This window comes from Rhineura floridana, chromosome 2 (genome assembly GCF_030035675.1).
Source record: "Rhineura floridana isolate rRhiFlo1 chromosome 2, rRhiFlo1.hap2, whole genome shotgun sequence".
Lineage (NCBI taxonomy): Eukaryota > Metazoa > Chordata > Lepidosauria > Squamata > Rhineuridae > Rhineura > Rhineura floridana.
This window is the reverse complement of record NC_084481.1, coordinates 214155620-214182846: the sequence shown is the minus strand read 5'-3', so window position 1 is coordinate 214182846 and position 27227 is coordinate 214155620. Positions and strand designations below refer to the sequence as shown.

The following is a 27227-nucleotide window of genomic DNA, read 5'->3' as shown; positions in this document are numbered from 1 at the left end:
AATAGAGGGGAACTAATACTTCATGCGATTTGGAAACTATAGTTCTGTTAATGCAGCCTAATATTGCATTTGCCTTTTTTGCAGCCACATCGCACTGCTGGCTCATATTCAGCTTGTGATCAACAACAATTCCAAGATCCTTCTCACATGTCGTATTGCTGAGCCAAGTATCCCCCATCTTATAACTGTGCATTTGGTTTCTTTTTCCTAAGTGTAGAACTTTGCATTTATCCCTGTCGAATTTCATTCTGTTTTTAGCCCAATGCTGGAGCCTATCAAGGTCCCATTGAATTGTGTTTCTATCTTCCACGGTATTAGCTGTGCCCCCCAATTTTGTATCATCTGCAAATTTGATAAGCATTCTCTGTACCTCCTCATCCAAGTTGTTAATAAAAATGTTGAAGAGCACTGGGCCCAGGACCGAGCCCTGTGGTACCCCACTCATTACTTCCCCCTAGTTTGAGAAGCAACCATTGATAAGCACTCTTTGAGTATGATTCTGGAGCCAACTGTGCATCCACCTGATAGTTGTTCCATCCAGCCCGGATTTAGCTAGCTTGCTAATCGGAGTATCGTGGGGCACTTTGTCAAAAGGTTTGCTGAAGTCAAGATATATTATGTCCACAGCATTCCCACAGTCTACAAGGATGGTTACGTGATCAAAAAACAAGATAAGATTAGTTTGGCAGGATTTGTTCTTCATAAATCCATGTTGGCTCCTAGTAATCACTGCATTGTTTTCAAGGTGTTTATAGATTGACTGCTTTATAATCTGCTCCAGAATTTTCCCAGGGATTGATGTTAGGCTGACTGGTCTGTAGTTCCCCGGTTCCTCCTTTTTGCCCTTTTTGAAGATAGGGACAACATTAGCTCTCCTCCAGTCATCCGGCACTTCACCAGTCCTCCATGATTTCGCAAAGATAATAGACAGCGGTTCTGAGAGTTCTTCAGTCAGTTCCTTCAATTCTCTAGGATGCAGTTTATCGGGCCCTGCCGATTTGAACTCATTCAAAGTGATTAGGTATTCCATGACCATTTGTCTATCAATCTCAAGCTCCAATCCTGCCCTTTCTATTTCATGTTTCCCGGGAGGGTCATAGACCCTTTTTTGGGAGAAAACTGAGACAAAGTAGGAATTGAGCACTTCTGCCTTTTCTTTGTCATCTGTTATCATTTTGCCATCTTCATTGAGTTTCTTTTCTCTGTCTTTTACTATGGACGTACCTGAAGAAAGCTTTTTTGTTGCTTTTAGCATCTCTCACTAACCTCAGCTCATTCTCTGCTTTAGCCTTCCTGACGCCGTCCCTGCAATTTTGTGATATCTGCCTGTACTCTTCCTTTGTGGCCTGGCCTTCTTTCCACTTCCTGCATGTGTCCTTTTCGTTGTCAGGTCATCTCTAAGCTTTTTATGAAGCCATATTGGCTTCTTCTTCTGTTCCCCCCCCCCCTTTTTCCTTATTGGAATTGCTTGCCATTGCACTTTTAGAATTTCCTTTTTTAGAAACTTCCATCCATCTTGGACTCTTTTTCTCATTAGGGTGGCTTGTCATGGAACCGTACTTATAATTGTTCTGAGTTTATTAAAATCAGCTTTCCTGAAGTCCGGGGTGCGCATATGGCTACTCTCAGCTTTTGCTTCTGTTAAAATCAAGAATTCAAGTATGGTGTGGTTACTTTCCCCCAGAGTTCCCGTAACTGCCACTTCTTCCACCAAATCATCTCTATTGGTTAGAATCAAGTCCAGGATAGCTGATCCTCTGGTTGCTTCCTCCACTTTTTGTTGGAAAAAGTTATCTCCAACACAAGTGAGAAATTTCTTGGAGGGGCCGTGTTTGGCAGAATTTGTCTCCCAACAGATATCAGGATAATTGAAGTCCCCCATTACTACTACATCATGCCTCCTCGAAACATTGGCAATTTGCTTTACAAAAGTTACATTCTTGATTGGGTGGTCGGTAGTAGATTCCAAGCACCGCATTCCTTTTATTACTTGCCCCATTAATTTTAATCCAGAGACTCTCGGTGGAGCTACCAAGCTCATCTTCCTGTATTTCTGTGCAGGGATATATATTTTTAACATATAGCGTGACTCCACCTCCCTTTTTATTCCTTCTGTTCTTTTTGAACAAGTTATATCCTTCAATTGCTGTATTCCAGTCATGGGAGTCATCCCACCAAGTTTCAGTTATACCTATCAAGTCGTAATTACCCTCCTGTATTAAGAGTTCAAGTTTGTCCTGCTTTTGTTTCCCATGCTCTGTGCATTAGTATACAGACATCAAAGACCATGTGATTTGTTGCTTGGCTTCCTTACTACATTTTTCTGAGGACTGTTACTGGGCCCTATTAGAGCCGATCTCTCTGTTCCCATTACTGTGCACAAGCCTTCATCAGTCGTTGCCACCAAGTTTACGTCTCCCTCCCCCTTAGGATTCAGTTTAAAGCCCTCCTGATGAACTTCTCTATCCTGTGGCCAAACATCAATCATCAATCAATGTCAGTTATCTAATTGTCACGCCCACTGGTGTGAATGAAATTTAGCGTGACATGGCGGTATATTGCTCAAAAAGCTGCAGTTTCATAATGCAACAGGGACTGCAGTGTGAAAGGAATGTTAGAAATTGGGACAGAAATGCTGCCATTATAATCAGTAAGCACTGTGAGAACTGGATGCTGGACTAGATGGGCTTTTAGCCTGATCCAGTAGGACACTTCTGTTCTTATGTGGCCAAAATGGCAATAGCAACACAAGAGAATTGGGTTGGTAAAGTGAATCAGCAGAAATGGAACACCAAGGTTTGTAGAAGTACAAAACACTGTTGGGAGGAGTCTAAAGGGGGCTCCCCCAAAACCGCTGAATGAAGATGGAGAATGCTTAGTAGCCATGGATTGCTTGCTGACTAACTGAAGACTGAAAACTGGATGGGGGGGGGGGGAATAGAATAGAATGGCTGGAAAAGGAGGGAAGAGGAAGAGACCTAGAGATATAAAGGTACCCCAATTCATTCACTCACTCTCTTGCCAGCTGGTGCCTGCCCTTAACTGTTATATAAATTTATATAGATATTAGCAGAGATTGTCAACGGTCTGAGATGCTGTGTGCCAGTGTGTGCGTTTATCTAAGAAAGCAGGCTTTTACCCTGCATTGAGATCACTGAAACTTAAGACTTAGTAAAATAAGAAAAGCTGCTTTATTGATAGAAATACCAGAGCTTGGAAGTAACTAGTTACAAGTAATGAATTACTTGTAATTCATTATTTTTTGAGTAACGAGTGGGTAATTCCATTACATTTTGATTGTAATAGAACTAGGAGTAATTTTACTACTTTTGTGGAGTAATTGTAACGTTTCCAGAATTACTTTTGGGCATTACTTTGGGGGGGGAGCCGAGGAAGTCTTCTGCTCCTTTGATTTGTGGGTGAAAATCATGTACCTCAAACTGGGCTTCTGTGCAGTGTCGCTCTTTCCTCATGCTCTGTGGATGGGCAGGAGGTGCTGAGGGAGGAGGCGGAGAGTGAGACGGGGTGGAGTGGAGAAAACAATTATTTAAAAAAATGGATAGTGGTGGTGAAGAATGGAGTGGAGGGGGAAAGGAGTAGGAGGTCAAGAACATGGATAAAATAAAGGAGAAGGAGGCAGCAGCAGAATGGAGATAAAGAACTGTGGAGGTGAAAGATGACAATGTGTGTGTGCGCGCACGTGTGTGTGTGTGTGTGTATGTGTGTGTGTGTGAGAGAGAGAGAGAGAGAGAGAATTCTGTGTTTGCATTTGGCACACAAAGTGGCCTCCACCACCCTTTCGGCTACTGTGCTTCATTTGCAGTATTTTAAGTTTTTTGCATCTCAGGGGAAAATGTTTGCTTGAGTGAGTGTCCCTTAGTTGGTGGCAGGGCAGGGTCTGGGAGGTGGTTAAGTGAGAGAGATTATGCTGGCTGGCTGAGTGGGGGGGTTGCACTTGATTTGACATGCAAAGATCTGAGTAGTGGCCTCAGCCTCCCTCCCCACCACCCTTACCAGTGGAGAGACCACCATTGCTATCTTATGAATAAAAATAATTATTCTACTACCTTTGTATGTGTTTGTTTATTTTTAATGTTGTTTTAGGTTACTTAGATGTGCAGCAGCCAAGGCCAGCACCTTGTAGGCGTTTTTTTTAAGTAACTGAAATGTAATTGTAGTGATTACTTTGGAAGAAAAGTAAAGTAATCAGTTGCTTTCAGAGCAATTGTAATTGTAACGGTAATTACTACTTTTTTGGGCCATGTAACTGTAACTGTAATTTATTACTTTTTAAAAGTAATCTTCCAAGCTCTGAGAAATACATAGTAGATAGGAAGGCATACCTAGTTCTAACTAAGTTGGAGGCGCAACGCCCAGGTTTGGGAGTTGCCCTCATGGCTCAGAGGAGAGAGAGAGCAGAGACAAAGGTGTCTCCTCTCAAACAGTCGAAGAAGAGAAGAAAGGGAAAGGGCGGAGGAGGAGAGACAGATAAGCTTCCCTAAGCATATCAGTCTGCGAAGGAAGGATGTCAGAGCATCACTGGTAAAGGTAGTCAAGCCTAGCCATCTGGAGGACCCTAACTCTATCTCCCTTCTGGAACATAAACAAAAGAACAAAACAGGAGTTGCTCTTGCCCCACTTCCAACATTAACTAGGCCAGCCATGTTTTGCTGCCTAAAGCGAAGGACAAAATGGTGCCCCCTATGTTTCACATACAGAAGTCTACCAGGTTGGTGTCTGAATCTCACTACAACACTGGTGAGGGAATAGCACCCTCTATCTCAGGAGATGGCAGCAGGATAGTTTAGGGGGTATAGGGCTGTCTGCACAGCTCTGTTCCTCAACAGCCTGCCATACTATTTGCGCCCCCCCCTGCAATGGTAGGGCCAGCCCTGACCATTATTGAAGATAACAGAAACCTTGTCCTCTTTTTTTTTTTTAACCTGGCCACCCTACCTTCCACAGAAGCTCTATGTGTGTATGGGTCTCCTTATGTTCTCTAGGACTGGTTTGTACCCTATGTTACTTGCTAAGAGTCGTCATGCATTTTACTGTAAAATTGATGTAGGGAATCATACAGGAAATCTTTTATTTCACCTTCCTTCCATTGTCATCTGAATCCTCCATTAAATGTATGTGAATCCTCCATTAATGTATGTGCCATACATGCTTTAAGTCCTGCTTTTTAAAATTTTTGCAGCTTTTTCTTGGGTCACCTGCCAATCATGTGGAGAATGATCAAAGCTAAGGAGCCTGTTTACAATCTCTTTCTGCAATGGTAAGTTTTTTTAAATTATTCAAAGAGTTTAAGATAAGAGACTATGAATTGCAATGCCAGAGGTCTATACAGTGTCTTCAGGGTTTTTTATCTGTATGTGGAAGTCTGCAGATAGAAGCTGGGTTTTTTGTTTTTCTTTTGTACGACTCCTATTAATTATACATACTTTATCAATCATAAAATAATACTATAACTAGTATTATCTTTTATCTGGTACAATGTTTCAGGAGATGTGTGTAACATTCCAAAACATATTCACTAATAGGCAAAAACCTTGCAGTTTAAGAACGTACCTATAGCCAACAGATATTTCTATCAAACTTTAAAAGCAGGAAAATTGGGCAGCTATAGTGAATGCACCAGGGGAGCAGGAGACCTGACCTCCTCTCTGAGATATTGTACTGCCCTACAAATTGGTCAAAATGCAAACACCATTATGGTTGGTCTTCCACAGTCCAATCCACTTCCTGTGTAGCTTGGAAGAATTTGGTAACGTGGCAGAGGGGAGGACTGGGATGGGAGCAGGCAGGAGGGGGAGGGGAGGACAGGTTTGATCATTTGCATGTTTATTGAGTTCAGTGCGATTTACTCCTGTGCAATCATGCTTAGGATAGATAAAACTGACTAGGGTGGGAGGGTTGGAGTGGGCAGGGGAGGAGGAGGAAGGAAGAGGGGAGAGGAGGAGGAAGAGGGGAGAGGAAGGAGGGGAAAAGCAGGCCTGATCATTTGCATGCTTATTGAGTTCAATGGGATTTACTCCTATGCAATCATGATTAGGATAGGAAAAACTGACCATGGGGAGGAAGAGTGGGAGGGGGAAGGAGCATATTGGAGGGGGGCAAAAGAAGGGGGAGGGGAGGGCAGGTTTGATAATTTGCATGCTTATAGAGTTCACTGGTATTTACTTTCGTGCAATCATGCTTAAGATAGGTAAAACTGACCATGGGGAAAAGGAAGGGGAGGGGGAGGAGAGGATTGGAAGGGGAAGGAGGGGATTGGAAGGGGAAGGGGGAGGAACAAAGTAAGGGGGAGGGAGGAGATAGGAGGGAGGAGAAGGGAGGGTGGGTTTGATCATTTGATTTATTTCTGTGCAATCATGTTTGAAAATGGAAATGGACTGCCTTCATGTTGACCGGACTTATGGCGACCCTTTGAATAGGGTTTTCATGGTAAACGGTATTCAGAAGTGGTTTTACCATTGCCTTCCTCTGAAGCTGGAAGGCAGTGACTGGCCCAAGGTCACCCAGTGAGCTTAATGGCTGTGTGGGGATTTGAACCCTGGTCTCTCAGGTCCTAGTCCAACACTGACCTGGGGGAGGGGCAGGAAGAGGAGGGGGAGGGGTGGAGAGGAGATTGGGTGGGTGGGCACTGGGCAGAGGGGAAGCCCCTTTCCTTTTCAAAAGAACAACATTGTGAACAGTATAATTGCTTTCCAGCGTTCCCCCCACCTTTTTATTCTACAGCAGACACATGTAGTCTCCCACCCAAATTTAAATCAAAGCTGTCCAAGGCCACATCCACACCAGGCCTTTATTTCACTTTGGAGAGTCATGCCTTCTCTCAAAGAATCCTGGGAAGTGTAGTTAGTGAAGGGTGCTGAGAGTTGCTAGGAGACGCCCTGTTCCCCTCACAGACCTTCAATCAGAGTGGCTGACTGTTAAACCAGTCTGGCCACTGAAGCTCTGTCAGTGGAATAGCAGTCTCCTCTCAGCACCCTTCACAAACTACACTTCCTAGGATTCTTTGAGGGAAGCCATGACTGTCTCACGTGAAATCAAAGTCTGGGGTGGGTGTGGCCCCCTGATTAGGCAAGCCCAGCAGCTGTGAGTCTGGCTTTTAGAACACTGACAGTTGGTTCTTACTGAGCATGCCTGATGTTATAATTGGGTTCAAGCCAAAATTGCTTAATTAAAAATCAGCCAGGGATTTTTTTAACTTTTAAACTGCAGAAGATGAAGGTCAGAGTATGGGGCAAGGTCAGTAACAGGATTACAGGTACTTCGTGAACATGGCTGATTTTTTAATGAATTTCAACAGATTATGAGAACTCTGACAGAAAAAAGTCTAAAAGGGCTCTGGGGTTTTTTCCTCTCTTTTTGGACTTTGAACTCTCTGTTCTCTCTCACTGTTTTGTGTATCGCCATGAAAATTTACAGGGTTGTTAAGCAACTGTTTCTGAGTTCAGGACTATAAGTTTTGTAAGGTTTTGTTTTGAAATGAGCTTATGGGGAGCATTAGAATGGCATGGGGGTATTTTCAGTTTAACATTGCAGAATGTGAAAAATCCATGCTGGCTATGGTATACAGCCACTCTCATGGCTGTATTATACCACTGACCAACACAATCTGGATTAACCATTCTGACCTTCCTTGGAAAGATTTATAAATGTCCAGATTTGGGGGGCAACAAATCTGGACATTTATTCACTAACTGGCAAAAAATCTTGCAGGTTAAGAATGTATCTATATCCAACAGATATTTTATCAAACTTTTAAAAGCAGGGAAATTGGGAAGCTATAGTGAATGCACCAGGGGAGCAAGAGACCTGACCTCCTCTCTGAGATATTGTACTCCCCTAAACATTTGTACCCCTCTAGGATGCACACCTTAACATGGTGAGGGGGTTTCAGAGTGTTGAAGAAGCTGAGAGCAATGGCATCAAGGGGCTTTGACCATTCTGCCCTGTCAGGGGCATCCAAGCCAGAATGGTCAAAGCTGAGAAACCAGACTAAGATGCATCCAAACTCCGAGGAATGCAATGGTAAACCACCTCTCAATACTTCTTACCATGAAAACTCCATGAACAGACTATCCAAAATGCAACACGAGATAGTGCTGGAAGATGAGATGCCCAGGTCAGAAGGCACTCACAGAGCTACTGGGGAAGAACAGAGGACAAGTACGAGTAGTGCTGTGGCTAATGATGCAGCTGGGTCAAAGCTGAAAGGAAGCCCAGAGGCTGATGCACACAGATGCGAAACGAGAGTCCGTAATTGTATGATGCACACAATAGGAACATGGAATGTGAGAAGCATGAACCAGGGAAAGTTAGAAATTGTCAAGCAAGAAATGGAACGTATTACAATACTTGGCGTGAGTGAATTAAAATGGTTGGGAATGGGACATTTCCAGTCAGGCAACTACAAAATATTTTATGCAGGAAATGAGAAATCAAGAAGAAACAGAGTTGCTTTAATATTAAGAAGTGATGTAGCAAAAGCAATTAGGAGCTATAACACAAGGTCTGAGTGAGTGATATCAATTAGATTAAACGGGAAACCTATTAACATAACCATCATCCAAGTCTACGCTCCAACGGCAAACACAGAAGAAGAGGAATTGGAGAGATTTTACGCAGAAGTACAGGAAGAAATTGATCACACACCAAAACAAGATGTGCTGATAATCATGGGGGACTGGAATGCAAAAGTAGGGAACAGAGAAGAAGTAGGAACTGTGGGTAAATGAGGCTTAGGAGAAAGAAATGAAGCAGGAGAACGACTTATTGAATTCTGTGAAGCCAATAATTTGTTTCTTGCGAACACATTTTTTGAACAACTGAAAAGACAACTGTACATGGATATCACCAAATGGTCAATATAGGAATCAAATTGATTATATAATTGGTAGCAGAAGATGAAGAAGTTCCATACTTTCTGCAAAAACAAGACCAGGAGCAGACTGCGGTACAGATCATGAACTGGTCGTATCGAAAATCAGAGTAAAGCTAAAGAAGAACAAAGCAATCATAATGCCAAAATACAATTTAAATAACATCCCAGAAGAATACAAAGATCAAATTAAGAACAGATTTGAGGCTTTAAACTTTTTCTCTCTCTTTTTACAATTTGAACTCTGGATTCTCTCTGACTGTTTTGTGTATCACCATGAAAATTTAGAGAGTTGTTAAGCAAGCGTTTCTGAGTTCAGGACTATAAGTTTTGTAAGGTTTTGTTGTGAAATAATAATAATAATAATAATATTTAATTTGTTTGTCGCCTATCTGGCAAATAGCCACTGTAGGCGACGTACATTAAAATGAGATAAAATACAAGAATAACAAATGCAGTCATATTAATAACAATAATAAAATACTGGACAGTCATCAATACATATAAAAACAATTATATTAACAGCATACGATAGATGGAGATTTACCCTTCCCAAGGACCTCAAAGGCCTGTTGGAATAGCCACGTCTTCAGGGCCTTGCGGAATACCTCTAGGGAAGGGGCATGTCGAAGGTCACATGGGAGGGAGTTCCAGAGAGTGGGGGCCGCCACAGAAAAGGCTCTTTCCCTAGTACCCACAAACCTAACTATTTTGGTTGGCGGGATTGAGAGAAGGCCTTGTGTGGCTGATCTAGTTAGGCGGCATAGTTGGTGGCGGTGGAGGCGCTCTTTCAGGTAAGCTGGGCCGAAACCATACAGCGTTTTAAAGGTTAAAACCAACACCTTGAATCGGGCCCGGAAAACAACCGGTAACCAGTGTAGATCAAATAATACTGGCATTATGTGGTCCCGGCGGCGGCTGTTGGTAAGTAAGCGCGCCGCTGCATTCTGTACAAGTTGTAATTTCCGGGTCGTTTTCAAGGGTAACCCCACGTAGAGCGCATTACAGTAGTCCAGACGAGAGGTGACCAGGGCATGCACCACGAGTGGAAGCTGTTGAACAGGGAGGTAGGGTTGCAGCCTACGTATAAGATGTAATTGATACCAAGCTACCCGGCTCACAGCCAAAATCTGAGCCTGCATGGACAGCCTGGAATCAAGAACAACCCTGAGGCTGCGGACCTGGTCCTGTAGGGGCAATTTCACCCCATCAAACACCAGGTCAACATCTCCTAACCCTCCCTTGTCTCCCACAAGTAGTACCTCAGTCTTATCAGGGTTCAACTTCAACCTGTTCCTGCCCATCCATCCACTCACGGATTCCAGGCACTTGGACATGGTCTCCACAGCCCTCTCCGGTGAAGACTTGAATGAGAGATAGAGCTGAGTGTCATCCGCATATTGGTGACACTGCAGCCCAAATTTCCTGATGATCTCTCCCAGCAGCTTTACATAGATGTTAAATAGCATGGGAGAGAGGATAGAACCCTGTGGCACACCACAATTGAGAGGCCAAGGGTCTGAAACCTCATCACCCAATGCTACCTGTTGGCGCCTATCAGAGAGAAAGGAGTGGAACCACCGTAAAACTGTGCCTCCCAATCCAAAACTCTCCAGGCGATCTAGAAGGATACCGTGGTCTACGGTATCAAAAGCCGCTGAGAGATCCAGGAGGACAAGGAAGGTGAGTTCTCCCCTATCCATTGCCCTCCTCATATCATCGACCAGAGCGACCAAGGCTGTTTCAGTTCCGTGTCCAGTCCTGAAACCCGATTGGTATGGATCTAAGTAATCCGTTTCATCCAAGTGTGTCAGCAACTGATTTGCCACCACTCTCTCAATGACCTTGCCCAAGAATGGTAAGTTCGAGATTGGGCGGAAGTTGTTTAGGATTTGGGGATCCAAGGAGGACTTCTTTAAGATTGGTTTAATAATAGCCTCCTTGAGGGCTAGTGGCATAACACCCCCTTGTAGGGATGCATTAACCATTGCCTTGATCCCCTCACCCAATCTCTCTTTGCAGCTCATAAGGAGCCACGATGGGCAAGGGTCATTTAGACAAGTGGTAGGCCTTACAGATGAGAGCACCTTGTCCACATCCTCAGAAGGAAGAGGCCGAAATCAATCCCATTTGACCGGTTTGCAGCTGGTAACCTCTAGCTCACTCACTGTATCCACGGTGCACGGAATCGAGCTCCTCAGGTGCTCGATTTTATCAGCAAAGTGCTTTGCCAATTTGTCACAGGAGGCCTTAGATTGTTCCAAGGGTTCCTGAGCAGCTGGACCGACCAGGCTTCGGACCACTTGGAACAACCTCCTGGGACAGCACTCTGCTGATGCAATAGAGGCAGCAAAGAATTCCCTCTTTGTCGCCCTTACCGCCACTTGGTAGGCAGCTATTGCTGCTCTAACCTGTGTCCGAGCATCTTCGGAGTGAGACTTCCGCCACCGGCGCTCTAGTCGTCTCACCTCCTGTCTCAAAGTACGCAACCGTGGTGTGTACCATGGTGATACTTGAGTTCTGTTCAGGGGGAGAGGACGTTTCGGAGCCACTCGGTCTAATGCCCCGGCGATCCTCTCATTCCACTCCATCACCAGGGCTTCGACCGGGCGACCTTCAGCAGGTTCTAATTCCCCAAGCACCGTCAGGAAACCATCTGGATCCATCATGCGCCTGGGGCGGACCATTCTAATAGGACCTTTACTCCTGCGGAGGGCATGCGGCATCGAGAGATCCATCTTTACCAGATAGTGGTCTGACCATGACACAGGGGTAAAAGAATTAGCCCCTAACTTCAGCACACTACCCTCCCCCCCTGGGACAAATACAAGGTCAAGAGTATGACCGGCTACATGGGTGGGCTCAGTATTACTAAGGCGCAGTTCCCAGGAAGCCATGGTTTCCAGGAAATCCCGAGGAGCTCCAGTGAGAGTGGTCTCGGCGTGTATGTTAAAATCACCCAGAACTAACAGCTCTGGGGACAACATTCGCACGTCCTTATGGGATGCATCGGAATGGCATGGGGGGTATTTTTGATTTAACATTCTGTTGACTAGGTTATTATAAGCAATCCATAAAGTAGAGGAAGGATTAATTTTTAGTTCAGCTTTGATTGCACATTGTATCTGTTAAAAACACCAGCTCAGAAGTTGAATGTTCTGATACCTGCATTTCAGTTGAAAATAATGTTAATTGGAGTGCCTTATATATGCTCCAACTGTTGCTATGTACCAAGGTAGACACTACTTCTCGTATTCCCTGACCCTAGAGACAGCCTTTTTGGAAGGGGCTCCATGGGCATGAAATTTCCTTTCTAGTCTTCACACAGCCATGACCTTAGAAAGAAAAAAATACAGCTCTGTGTCTAATATTGGCTTAATACGACGGTAGCATTTCATTCTATCTACCTATATACTTTCAAAGTGACCAATATATATATATTAACTACTGCTCACATTTTTGCCTTTCTAGGGCTGAGGAATATGGACCCATTCTGCGTTTTAATACCTTTCACAGAGTCACACTCTTGGTATTAAGTCCTGAAGGAGTGAAGGTATGCTATAAAATTTTATTCTCTGAGGATGGAGGTGAAAGTAATATGAAGAAGTTCAGGTATTCAGTTATGTTTTATCAAGCTTCAGCAAATCAAGTAGAAATAGATTCTGTTTGAATTCTTTGTTGATAAAGTGACTGCAGCTGCTATGTTGGCCGGATGCAAAAAGTGGATAGGGCTTCTGCACCTTTAAGAGGAAGAGGAAATTTCAACAGGAGCATCTTGAAATTCCCTCTTCTACACAACTCTACAAAGCCCTATACAGCTTGAGACCAGTGGACCCTGGTCTGTTTGGGGGAGTGGGGCACTGCCCCACCACCCTCAGTCTGCCCTCATCCAGCCCCCACCTGCCTGCCTTCTTAGTTATAACAACTCAGGGGGGGATTCCCTGTCAGTGTTGCTCTTGCAGAACTCAGCAGGGAGGAGCATGAGGACAAAATTAGAATTATTTGGTTCCGTCTGTCATTGGCTGTGGCTCCACCGACAGTTGGGCTCCTTGCCTTCCACCCCACTAGTCCCAATGGGCATCAGCTACCACTGAGGATACCTAAAAGAGTATCTTACCCCTTGAATACCCAGTTGATCACTGTGCTCCTGAAGATATCATCCTACCAGGAAGTCTGTTCTGCACAATATAGGAATTAGGCTTTTAATGTTGTGGCACTTACCCTCTGGAACTTCCTCCCTTAAAATAGTAGTCAGGAACTGCCTCTACCGTCTTTTCAGCACCCATTGAAGACCTTCCTCTTTCAACAAGCCTTTTAAGTTGAGACCTTATCCCAGTCTGTGTCGGAATTGCTTTTTAATATGTTTTTAACCTTTTTTTAAAAAAATTATGTTTTTAAACCTTTTTTTAAAGATGTTTTTAAACCTTTTAAAAATGTTTTAAAAGATGTTTTGTTTTAATATATTTTAAAGTCTGTTTTTATGATGTTTTAAAGTGTTTTTAGTGCTTTTGTTTGCCGCCCTGGGCTGTTACTGAGAGGAACGGCGGGATATAAATCAAATAAACAAACAAGCCTTTTAAGTAGAGACCTTTAACCCAGTTTGCATCTGTGTTAGAACTATATTGTCGTAGTTGAATTTATTTTGCTGATATAAAACCTCAACAAATTACAGAATAAAACAATAATAACAAACTACTGGCAAGAAACCATACAGAGTGCAATTCTCATAGTACAGACATCACCTCAGGGATCACTCTATAATTTGGTTATATATGTAAGTCGGCGCAACTTCCCTCAGTTCATTGAAGAGCTCTGGCACACTGTTCTGTTCCTGTTTTGTACCAAGCTCTGCCACGAAGTGATGTGGGACTGGTTGCTGGAGTAATTGCCTCAGTCTTTTATAAGACATAAGATATGAAGGATAGCCAGAGTGCTTCAAAATGATTTTTTTTTAGCAGCACCTCGCACAACCCTGATTTGCTAAATCCCAAGCCCTACATCTGGCCATGTGTCAAAAACGTGCTGTTTTCCGATGGAACCTCATTTCCATATGTGCCTCTATTAGTAAAAAAAAGCTCCCCAGCTTGCTATGGATCATTTTGAACCTGTCCCTTTGATAATTGATACGAACGCCAGTACCTAGTCAGGTATTACTGTTTGACGCACAATGCAAATATCTCTTCCAAAACTTTGCACCATGCCCACACTCCTACTGCATGTGATAGTAATCTCCTCTTTGTGTTTTGGAACTACATTTAACTGTTTTTATATAAGGAATTGTTTTCAAATGCTTGTATTGTTTTGGAATTGTTTTTTTAAAAAATTACACTTTTATTTTTTTTTATGGTGTAACTGTTTTGTTCTTTATATTTGTATATTTTGATGTAATTTGCCCTGGGACCTTTTGGTAAAGGGCAGGTAAGATATCTAATAAATAAAATAAAATGTTGTATATTTTAGAGTTCTTTAATTTTTGTTATTTTCGTCTTTGACTCCTTACTTTAAACCATTCTGAGATATTTTTATATATATAGTAAGTGATCTATGAGTTAAGTAATTAATAATAGTAACTATTAAAGGTGCAGGGGCCCTGTCTTGGTTTTCATCTGGCCACACTACAGCTAGCCCAAAAATTCTACTGAAACATGCTGTTCCCAGAGCCTCTGGCTTCATTCTTCTGGTTCAAACTTGTAGAGCCCCATTTCCCAAAGAAATGAAGCCTGCGGAAAATATATATATATTTGGATTGAAAACAATTAGGATGCTTCTAGCTCAGGTCCTTGCTGCTCTTAAAAAATGTTACTTATATTGTTACCATAACTAGGAAATGTTCTTTCTAAAATTATATTATTATTAATAATAATTACAGTCACATGTTTGTATTCAAGTGCCTCAAAGCAACTTACAAAATAAAAAATTAAAAACAAAATAACAGACATTGAAATCAGATTCAAAACAGCAATAAACAAAAATAAAATACTTATCCGACAATATATTTAAAAGGAACAGGTCCTACCCACCCCACTCAAAGGATAGGCACAACAAAAACCTGTTATATCTAACTACTCTCTCAATTAAAAAACATAAGTCTGGTTATTGTTTGTTGTTGTGTGCCTTCAAGTCGATTACGACTTATGGTGTTTTATATAAGAATATAAGAATGTTTTTGCCCGGTGCCTAAAAACAGACAGCAATGGCTGAAAGTGTTCCTTTACAGGTTAGTGAACTGGGGAATTGCAGGAGATGGATGTGAGGGAAATAATTCATTCAAAGAGCATATGTTCATTTTTCTAGATTAAAGGATCAATTCACAGGAACTGTCTTGTGGTGCTTTCAAATTTACCATGAGAAGCCATCATTACTCGTGATGGCTGTGATCCTTAGCACACTTTCTTGGAAGTAAATTTCACTGTGGTCAGTGGTACATGTTGTTGTTATGTGCCTTCAAGTCAATTACGACTTATGGAGACCCTATGAATCAGTGATCTCCAAGAACCACCCTGTCATGAACCACCCTGTTCGGATCTTGTAAGCTCAGGTCTGTGGCTTCCTTTACGGAATCAATCCATCTCTTGTTTGGCCTTCCTCCTTTTCTGCTCCCTTGTTTTTCCCAGCATTATTGTCTTTTCTAGTGAATCAGGTCTTCTCATTATGTGTCCAAAGTATGATAACCTCAGTTTCATCATTTTAGCTTCTAGTGACAGTTCTGCTTTAATTTGTTCTAACACCCAATTATTTGTCTTTTTCCCAGTCCATGGTATGGGCAAAGCTCTCCTCCAACACCACATTTCAAATGAGTTGATTTTTCTCTTATCCACTTTTTTAACTGTCCAACTTTCACATCCATACATAGAGATCGGGAATACCATGGTCTGAATGATTCTGACTTTAGTGTTCAGTGATACATCTTTGCATTTGAGGACCTTTTCTAATTCTCTCGTAGCTGCCCTCCCCAGTCCCAGCCTTCTTCTGATTTCTTGACTGTTGTCTCCATTTTGGTTAATGACTGTGCCAAGGTATTGATAATCCTTGACAAGTTCAGTGTCCTCATTGTCAACTTTAAAGTTACATAAATCTTCTGTTGTCATTACTGTAGTCTTTTTGACGTTGAGCTGTAGTCCTGCTTTTGTGCTTTCCTCTTTAACTTTCATCAGCATTCTTTTCAAATCATTACTTTGTTGTTGTTGTTGTTATGTGCCTCCAAGTTGACTACGACTTACGGCGACCCTATGAATCAGCGACCTTCAAGAGCATCTGTCATGAACCACCCTGTTCAGATCTTGTAAGTTCAGGTCTGTGGCTTCCTTGATGGAATCCATCATTACTGGTTTCTGCTAATCGTGTGGTATCGTCTGCATATCTTAAATTATTGATATTTCTTCCTCCAATTTTCACACCTCCTTCATCTTGGTCCAATCCCGCTTTCCATATGATATGTTCTATGTATAGATTAAACAAATAGGGTGATAAAATACACCCCTGTCTCACAACCTTTCCGATTGGGAACCAATCGGTTTCTCCATATTCTGTCTTACAGTAGCCTCTTGTCCAGAGTATAGGTTGCTCATCAGGACAATCAGATGCTGTGGCACCCCCATTTCTTTTAAAGCATTCCATAGTTTTTCATGATCTACACAGTCAAAGGCTTTGGTACATAACACCAAGTAAACATGTTCAGGGGTAAGCTGTACAATGGACATACTACTGAAGAAAATGGCTGACTGTTGAATAAATTTGCAGCCATTCCTTTTGTTCTGAGTGAATATGTTTTGGAAAGTGCTCAGCCCTTTCTGTGTATCCTTTCTGTTTCCATCAGATGTTTTAAGAGCAATATTCTCTGCTAAACTTGGTCTAGGTACCAGGTTTGCTCCTATTAAACATACCTGAGGTTTCTCTGAATCAGCATTTTGTTGGTTCTAAGGCAGCATATACAGGATTTGTTGGTTCTAAGGCAGGATTCCCCACCCCTTCACCAAAACCCAGAATGTGTCATACCTAAAGATGTACAATTTATAGAAATCTTGAAGCCATGGAAAAAATCATTTAAAAAAAAGAAATGGAAATTGTGGGGGAAATTGAAAAAATATGCAGTACTTATATTTTTAGCACCCTTTTACAGTTTGAAAATCACTTTGTTACTTTAGAAACATAAAATATATTATGTATAACTTGATTTGCCCATAAAATTATCATGCTTGATATATTAAAAGTACAGTTTATTCAGGCAATAATTACAAGTTGAATTTATTTTTAATATTCATGCTACAAATGGAGGTACAACCTGCTGAACTGTAAGGAATCTAACATCACTTTGGCTTTGCCAGTTTATGAGGATCAGGCACAAAACCAATAAAAAAAGAAATCATCAACATTTATCTACTAATTTTTAAAATTAAATTTATAATCCACCCTTCCTCCCAAAGGAGGCAAACCCACAAGCAATAAAACATCAAAAACATTTTTAAAAGTAAAAGAAAATTATTATGTATTGGGAAAATTATTATGTCTCCTTCAGTCCTCCACAGTGTCAAGCCGATGTAAATCAGGCATTTTCATAGAAAGATCCTCCGTGGCGCAGAGTGGTAAGCAGCGGTAATGCAGCCAAAGCTCTGCTCACGGCTGGAGTTCGATTCCAACGGAAGGAGGAAGTTGAATCTCCGGTAAAAGGGGTCGAGGTCCACTCAGCCTTCCATCCATCTGTGGTCGGTAAAATGAGTAAAGAAAGGCCAGGGAAGGAACTGGCAATCCCACCCCATATATACAGTCTGCCTAGTAAACGTCGCAAGACGTCACCCTAAGAGTCGGAAACGACTCACACTACAAGTGCAGGGACACCTTTACCTTTACCTTTCATAGAAAGAGCTGAGAAAAGGGAGGCTCAATTAACAGCATGAGATTTAATCAGTCTCATTTTCCCTCTCACTATCAGTTTTTGCTTTTTCTTTTTAACTGCTGCTGCGGATCACAGAATGAGAGCGCCATCTTCCCTTTAGGAGCCCTCCCTACTTGGTCGCCCTCTGGCGCTGGCCCTGATGCTAACATGAGGAGGCCTGCAGACAAAGAAGGCACTGAATCCTTCTTCTTGTGTCAATGGCAGTGCCACCTACTGGCAGAAATGCATCTTGCTCTTGCATTTGAGAGTTGTGGTATCAGTGTGCAACCCAGGACTTGCTTGTCTTCAGTGCACTGTATAAGAATTGTAATGATCTGATACTGCACACACACAAATGTACTGCCTTCAAGTCGATTCTGACTTTTGGCAACCCTATGAATAGGGTTTTCATGAGGCTGAGAGGCAGTGACTGGCCCAAGGTCACCCAGTGAGCTTCATGGCTATGTGGGGATTCGAACCCTGGTGTCCCAGATTGTACTCCAACACCTTAACCACTACACCACACTAGCTCTCACAAAGTGTTACTTTAAAATCTTCCTGTTACAGTACTTGGTTTTCGAAATCATTTGAGGGGACTAAATATATGAACGCCTCGTCTTAAAACATTTTATTTATCATTCTAAAAGAAAATATTTCATAATCCAACTTTTTTCAGTTTTTGAGGGGGAAAAAAAAAGCTTTAGAAAAAAAATGTCCCCCCCCCAAAAAAAATTGTGAAGGCCCGGAAAAAAAATCTGTCACCATATCTACCAAGGCCTTTATAACTTTTTTGGGAGAGGGGGATGTTCTGACACCTCTTATTTCGTAAGCCTACTCATATTGATCCAGTTGCTCGAGGTACAGCCCAGCACCCCCATCCCAAATATTTAAATAATGAGGTCCAGCACTCTTAACACTGCTGTGGTTTTATTTGGTGGGGCGGGAGGTATCCCTTAAATCTCTGTCCTCTTCACAATTTTAACCTAAGTGATAGTGCTTGATATTCATTGTGACAACATTAACTGTATTTGATCTGGACTGACCAAAAGATTTAACTTTAGGAATTCCTGATGTTACCACAATACCCAAAGGACCGAATTACATATGGCCGACTTTGTAATATGTTTGGTGTAAGGTAGGTTAATATGAAGCTAAATTGTACATGATGTGTGGAATGAAAAAAATCCTTTAATGATTGATCACCTTTCAGAAAAAGTGTGTGATTCTTAACGCTACTTGGCAATGCATCTCTTTGGGCTGCTCTCTAGCAGAAATGGAAAGCCCTGAATAACTTGGGTCCAGGATACCGTAAGGACTGTCTTCGGTCTTTATATCCCAGCTTGATAGGAACATAGGAAGATCATCATCATGGTTTATTTGTATGCTGCCTTTTCATAAGAATCTATGCTCAAGGCAGCTCACACCATGAAAAAAAGTGACATAATTCAATCAGTTGCAAAACAAAATTCAAACAGTCAAACAGAGAAGCAGAGAAGCTAAATGAATTCTTTGCATCTGTCTTCACAGTGGAAGATATAGGGCAGATCCCTGAACCTGAACTAACATTTGCAGGAAGGGATTCTGAGGAACTGAGACAAATAGTGGTAACGAGAGAGGAAGTTCTAAGCTTAGTGGACAATATAAAAAACTGACAAATCACCGGGCCCGGATGGCATCCACCCGAGAGTTCTCAAAGAACTAAAAGGTGAAATTGCTGATCTGCTAACTAAAATATGTAACTTGTCCCTTGGGTCCTCCTCCGTGCCTGAGGACTGGAAAGTGGCAAATGTAACGCCAATCTTCAAAAAGGGATCCAGAGGGGATCCCGGAAATTACAGGCCAGTTAGCTTAACTTCTGTCCCTGGAAAACTGGTAGAAAGTATTATTAAAGCTAGATTAACTGAGCACATAGAAGAACAAGCCTTGCTGAAGCAGAGCCAGCATGGCTTCTGCAAGGGAAAGTCCTGTCTCAGTAACCTATTAGAATTCTTTGAGAGTGTCAACAAGCATATAGATAGAGGTGATCCAGTGGACATAGTGTACTTAGACTTTCAAAAAGCGTTTGACAAGGTACCTCACCAAAGGCTTCTGAGGAAGCTTAGCAGTCATGGAATAAGAGGAGAGGTCCTCTTGTGGATAAGGAATTGGTTAAGAAGCAGAAAGCAGAGAGTAGGAATAAACAGACAGTTCTCCCAATGGAGGGCTGTAGAAAGTGGAGTCCCTCAAGGATTGGTATTGGGACCTGTACTTTTCAACTTGTTCATTAATGACCTAGAATTAGGAGTGAGCAGTGAAGTGGCCAAGTTTGCTGACGACACTAAATTGTTCAGGGTTGTTAAAACAAAAAGGGATTGCGAAGAGCTCCAAAAAGACCTCTCCAAACTGAGTGAATGGGCGGAAAAATGGCAAATGCAATTCAATATAAACAAGTGTAAAATTATGCATATTGGAGCAAAAAATCTTAATTTCACATATACGCTCATGGGGTCTGAACTGGCGGTGACCGACCAGGAGAGAGACCTCGGGGTTGTAGTGGACAGCACGATGAAAATGTCGACCCAGTGTGCGGCAGCTGTGAAAAAGGTAAATTCCATGCTAGCGATCATTAGGAAAGGTATTGAAAATAAACAGCCGATATCATAATGCCGTTGTATAAATCTATGGTGCGGCCACATTTGGAATACTGTGTACAGTTCTGGTCGCCTCATCTCAAAAAGGATATTCTAGAGTTGGAAAAGGTTCAGAAGAGGGCAACCAGAATGATCAAGGGGATGGAGCGACTCCCTTACGAGGAAAGGTTGCAGCATTTGGGGCTTTTTAGTTTAGAGAAAAGGCGGGTCAGAGGAGACATGATAGAAGTGTATAAAATTATGCATGGCATTGAGAAAGTGGATAGAGAAAAGTTCTTCTCCCTCTCTCATAATACTAGAACTCGTGGACATTCAAAGAAGCTGAATGTTGGAAGATTCAGGACAGACAAAAGGAAGTACTTCTTTACTCAGCGCATAGTTAAACTATGGAATTTGCTCCCACAAGATGCAGTAATGGCCACCAGCTTGGATGGCTTTAAAAGAAGATTAGACAAATTCATGGAGGACAGGGCTATCAATGGCTACTAGCCATGATGGCTGTGCTCTGCCACCCTAGTCAGAGGCAGCATGCTTCTGAAAACCAGTTGCCGGAAGCCTCAGGAGGGGAGAGTGTTCTTGCACTCGGGTCCTGCTTGCGGGCTTCCCCCAGGCCCCTGATTGGCCACTGTGAGAACAGGATGCTGGACTAGATGGGCCACTGGCCTGATCCAGCAGGCTCTTCTTATGTTCTTATGTTCTTACAGTAAGTTAAAGAAAACATCTCATTAAGAAATATATAATTAATTCGAAACAATACCCTTACAGTTCAAAATAAGTTCCAATGATAGAATACCAAAGATGCCTTAGATTGAATCAGACTATTGGCCCATCTAGCTCATACTGTCTTCACTGACTGGTAGTGGCTCTCCAGGGTTTCAGACAGGAGTTTCTCCTCGTGATGCTCAGGATTGAATCTGGGACCTTCTGCATGCAAAGCAGGTGCTTTACCACTGAGCTAGGGCCCTTAAGAACATAAGAAGAGCCTGCTGGATCAGGCCAGTGGCCCATCTAGTCCAGCATCCTGTTCTCACAGTGGCCAACCAGGGGCCTGGGGGAAGCCCGCAAGCAGGACCCGAGTGCAAGAACACTCTCCCCTCCTGAGGCTTCCGGCAACTGGTTTTCAGAAGCATGCTGCCTCTGACTAGGGTGGCAGAGCACAGCCATCACGGCTAGTAGCCATTGATAGCCCTGTCCTCCATGAATTTGTCTAATCTTTTAAAGCCATCCAAGCTGGTGGCCATTACTGCATCTTGTGGGAGCAAATTCCATAGTTTAACTATGCGCTGAGCAAAGAAGTACTTCCTTTTGTCTGTCCTGAATCTTCCAACATTCAGCTTCTTTGAATGTCCAAGAGTTCTAGTATTATGAGAGAGGGAGAAGAACTTTTCTCTATCCACTTTCTCAATGCCATGCATAATTTTATACACTTCTATCATGTCTCCTCTGACCCGCCTTTTCTCTAAACTAAAAAGCCCCAAATGCTGCAACCTTTCCTCGTAAGGGAGTCGCTCCATCCCCTTGATCATTCTGGTTGCCTTCCCCATTGAGATAATCTGGAGAAGTTCTGTTAATTGCCTTCTCTGTTTCAGAAGCCACTTTGGCTTCAACTAGAAAGTAAGGTATTTAATGTTGCCAGTCTCGTGCTGTGGAATACTCTTCCAGCACAAATTTGGCAGGCATCCCTGCTTTTGAATTTCAGGTGTGAAGACTTTTTTCATGCTGACAGGCCTATTCTGTTGGTTTTTGTTTTTCAAGATGAGCGATTCATTTTTATGATTTTGTGTGTGTTGCATTTTATGGTATCTTATGTTTTATTGTGTTTATAACATCACAAACTGAGACAAAAGTTGTATGTAGAACAAAAACACCAATACTAACAAGCACACAACTGGAGGAATGATGTATACACAAATGTATGACTTACAACATTTCGGGGGAAAGTGAACAACCAGCAAAGTACTGAACTAGTACATAACATAATACTAATGAAACTCTCACAAATAGACAACATGCTGTGTACAAGTGTATTGGACACTGAATCAATAATATGCCGTATATAGAGATGTAAACCTAGATCTTAGTATTTGGCCCTCCGGGGTATTTGGTCCAGCATCATGGTAGATCTGAGGGTCGGGGAGGTGGGGTTGCTGTGGTCTATAAGAGTTCCATCTCACTCACCAAGCACCATGTCCATGCAATTACTGGTCTGGAGTGTTTGCACCTTATGTTGGGCCAGAGGGACAGACTGGGAATCCTTTTGGTGTACCGCCCACCTTGCTGCCCAATGGCTTCCCTAACTGAGCTGACGGAAGTGGTCTCGAAGGTATTGTTGAGATCCCCCAGACTATTAGTACTGGGGGATGTCAACATCCATGCCGAGGCTACTTTGTCGGGGGCAGCTCAGGACTTCATGGACGCCATGACAACCATGGGGCTGACTCAATATGTTAGTGGCCCAACACATACATCAGGGCATACTCTCGACCTCATTTTTGCTACTGGACATGGGGATAGTAATCTGGATGTGGGGAGTCTTACATCTCTCCCTTTGTCATGGTCAGATCACTGCTTGCTGAAGTTTAGACTTTCAGTGGCCTTTTCCCTCTGCAAGGGTGGGGGACCTATTAAAATGGTCCGCCCCCGGAGACTAATGAATCCTGAATGTTTTCAAAGGGCTCTGGGGGATTTTCCGGCTGATAGGACTGGCGCTCCTGTCGAAGCCCTGGCTAATCTGTGGAATGCAGAGATGACCCGGGCAGTGGACACGATCGCCCCTGCGCGCCCTCTCCTTTGTAGAGCTCATATAGCTCCTTGGTATACTCCAGAGCTAAGAGCGATGAAACAAGATAGGAGACGGCTTGAGCGGAGTTGGAGACGAACTCCCGACGAATGCAATTATGCGCTGGTCCGTGCTTCTACCAAGCTGTATGTAGGAGCGGTGAGGGCGGCGAAGAAACAACATTTCACCGCCACTATTAAGTCATCTCTCTCCTGCCCAGCGGAGCTTTTTAGAGTCGTCCGAGGGCTACTCTATTCAGGCCCACAGGACATGGCAGATACATCGGTGGCCCGCTGTAATGAGTTTGCTGAGCACTTCCAGCATAAGATCTTACGCATTCGCCGAGACTTAGATTCCCATTTTATGCCAGTTAGTCCTAGTGAGGTGTCTGGAGCACAGTCTAGTCATGTTTTGTTGGATGAGTTTCAGTCGGTTCAGTTCGAGGACGTGGACAAGGTGCTTGGACAGGTACGTGCAATCACTTCGGTACTGGATCCTTGCCCCTCTTGGCTTATAAAAACTAGCAAGGATGGAACAGCTGGCTGGGCCAAGGAAGTGATAAATGCCTCTTTGCAAGAGGGAGTGGTCCCTGGCTGTCTGAAAGAAGCGGCGGTGAGACCACTCCTGAAAAAACCTTCCTTGGACCCAGAGGACTGTAACAGCTATAGACCAGTGGCGAATGTTCCATTCTTGGGCAAGATCTTGGAACGAGTGGTTGCTGACCAGCTCCAGGCACTATTGGATGAAACCGATTATCTAGACCCATTTCAGTTGGGTTTCAGGGCCAGTTTTGTCACCGAGACAGCCTTGGTCGCCCTGTTTGATGACCTATGTCGGGAGAGAGACAGAGGGAGTGTAACTCTGTTGATCGTCCTTGATCTCTCAGCAGCTTTTGATACCATCGACCATGGTATCCTTCTGGAGAGGCTTGCGGAGTTGGGTGTTGGAGGCACTGCGTGGCAGTGGTTCTGCTCCTACTTGGCAGGCCGTCTCCAGAAGATAATACTTGGGGAACATTGTTCGACACCGTGGGCTCTCCAATATTGAGTCCCGCAGGGTTTGGTTTTGTCTCCCATGCTTTTTAACATCTATATGAAGCCGTTGGGTGCGGTCATCCGGAGTTTTGGAGTGCGTTGTCATCAGTACGCTGATGACACGCAGCTCTACCTCTCCTTTTCATCTTCTTCAGGTGAGGCAGTCGATGTGCTGAACCGTTGCCTGGACGCGACAATGGACTGGATGAGAACTAACAAACTGAGACTCAATCCTGATAAGACTGAGATGCTGCTGGTGCATGGTTTCTCTGGTCAGACGGTGGATACATACCCTGTCCTGGACGGGGTTACAGTCCCCCTGAAGGAGCAGGTTCGTAGTCTGGGAGTCGTTTTAGACTCTTCCCTGTCACTTGAGGCTCATGTAGCCTCGGTGGCACGGAATGCGTTCTACCAACTTCGGTTGGTAGCCCAGCTACGTCCCTATCTGAGTAAGGAGGACCTTACATCAGTGGTACATGCTCTGGTAACCTCACGTTTGGACTACTGTAACGCGCTCTACGTAGGGCTACCTCTGAAGACGGTTCAGAAGCTACAGCTGGTGCAAAATGCAGCGGCCAGACTGCTAACAAGAACCAAGCGGTCTGAGCATATAACACCTGTTCTGGCCCGCCTGCACTGGCTTCCAATATGCTTCCGGGCTAGATTCAAAGTGTTGGTACTAACCTATAAAGCCTTATACGGCGCAGGACCACGATATCTGCTGGAACGCCTCTCCCGATACGAACCGGCTCGTACACTACGGTCTCCTACGAAGGCCCTCCTCCGGGTCCCGACCCACAGGGAGGCCCGGAGGGTAGTAACAAGATCAAGGGCCTTCTCAGTGGTGGCCCCCGAATTGTGGAACAGTCTCCCCGAGGAGGTACGCTTGGCGCCGACATTATTATCCTTTCGGCGCCAAGTTAAAACCTTTCTCTTCTCTGAGGCATTTTAATTTAAGTTAATTAAGTAAATGTTGTAATTTCATTTTAGTTGGTTTTTTATGTATTTGTTATATCAGATCCTGTAATTTTATTGTATATATGTTTTTATGTTCACCGCCCAGAGAGCTGCTTGCTAGTCGGGCGGTATATAAGTTTAATAATTAAATAAATAAATAAATAAATCTCGATGTGAATGTGGATCTTTTACAGGATTCCAGTGTAATCCTGTTTCACAACAAGTATTTCTTCAGAAATTAAACATCTTTCTAGTACAATCTCAGTAACTGTAAAAAGATAACATATACCTTATATGAGTTACACATTTCCAATATAAACATATTTAATAACATAAGTACAAATGTTTAGCATTTGAACTCAGAATTCTAAACTAAGGAATCAAGTTCCAGATGCACCTTTGGTACAACATTTCATAGATTATTCTCATGACCATAATGATTTTAGGTTTCTAGTTATTGATAGAGTTCATGCACATAAATACAGTTGGTGTAACTATGATAACCTGCTCTTGCTCAATGAAGCGGAATTGATTTTCAAGTTGGATACTGTGATTTCCAAGGAGTTAAATGCCAGCTTAGATTTGGTATTCTTCCTCGAATAATGATTGGATGTTATTTTAAAAATTGCTATATAGATTCATAGAATAGTGGAGTCGGAAGAAACCTATACGGCCACCAAGTTCAACCCCCTGATCAGTGCAGGAATCCAAATTAAAGCATACCCAACAGGTGGCTGTCCAGCTGCCTCTTGAATGCCTCTAGTGTTGGAGAGCCCACCACCTCCCAAGGTAATTGGTTCCATTGCTGTACTGCTCTAACAGTTAGGAAGTTTTTCCTGATGTTCAGTTGAAATCTGGCTTCTTGTAATTTGAGCCTATTATTCCATGTCGTGCACTCTGGGATGATCGAGAAGAGATCCTGCCCCTCCTCTGTGTGCATCCTTTCCAGTACATGAAGAGTATTCCTCCTTATCTGTTATTTTTGAATGTTCATTGTAACATGGGGAGATACTCTCATGTGCCTTTAAACGAATTTAGATATCATTTAGTCACTACATGAATGGATAGATGTGCCTTTAAGGGAACTGTATATAAAAAAACTTCATGAGTAAAGTGAACACACCTGTGTAAACAACTCACAGCCACGGGAGTGATTTGTACTGCTGCCAGTGGTTTGAGGTTTAGAATTTCCTTTCTTTTCAAATCTGCTTGGTGTAGTATTGTAATTATATTATTGAAAGTCTTTCATTTATTTCCCAGCTATGACCCCTTCTGTTTTTTTTATGAGAGACACCAAAGTTTAATTTAAGAATGTTTCCAGCTCTTTGCTCCCACGGTGTGTCTTGTATCTAAAGTGGTGAGTTTGCAAAACATTTTAATCGTTATCTCTATTGTCTGTTTAAATAATTGTACTCACGTTATAAAATATGTTTACATTGGAAATGTGTAATCACATATGTAATTGTTCTACAGTTCCTGAGATTGTAGAAAGATGTTAAATTTCTGAAGACGTGCTTGTATATATTTATATATAATTGTACACCACCTTGATGAGTGGGTGGTATGCACATATTTTTATAAATATGGTGTCAGCAGTTATGCTGACGATACCCAACTCTATTTCTCTGTAACATCTGAATGAGGGGAGGCCGTGCAAGCCCTGGACCACTGCCTGGCCTCAGTGGTGGGCTGGATGAGGGCCAATAAACTGAGTCTGAATCCTAGCAAGACAGAGGCACTGTGGGTTGGTGGTTCCTGAGTTCAGATAATTGGTCAGTTGCCTGCTTTGAATAGGGTTGTACTTCCTCTGAAACAGCAGGTTCGTAGTCTGGAGCTGTTCCTGGATCCATCTTTGTCACTAGAGGCCCAGGTGATCTCTGTAGCGAGGAGTGCCTTTCACCAGCTTTGGCTGGTAAGACAGCTGCAGCCATTTCTGGACCAGGATAGCCTGAGCACTGTTGTCCATGCATTGGTAACCTCCAGGCTGGATTACTGTAATGCAATCTATGTGGGGCTGCCCTTGAGGTTGGTCTGGAAGCTGCAGCTGGTGCAAAATGTGGTGGAA

General features: G+C 43.0%; 1 protein-coding gene across 2 annotated transcripts in view; it reads left to right on the top strand.

Moving 5' to 3' along the window:
• Positions 1–27227, top strand: part of LOC133377664 (cholesterol 24-hydroxylase) — a 60804-nt gene that overhangs the window by 3038 nt on the left and 30539 nt on the right. For both annotated transcript variants that reach the window (XM_061612123.1, XM_061612124.1), the window contains exons 2-4: positions 5201–5278; positions 12362–12443; positions 18824–18897. In XM_061612123.1, coding sequence (XP_061468107.1) covers positions 5201–5278; positions 12362–12443; positions 18824–18897 — 234 coding nt within the window. The remainder of the gene's footprint in view (positions 1–5200; positions 5279–12361; positions 12444–18823; positions 18898–27227) is intronic.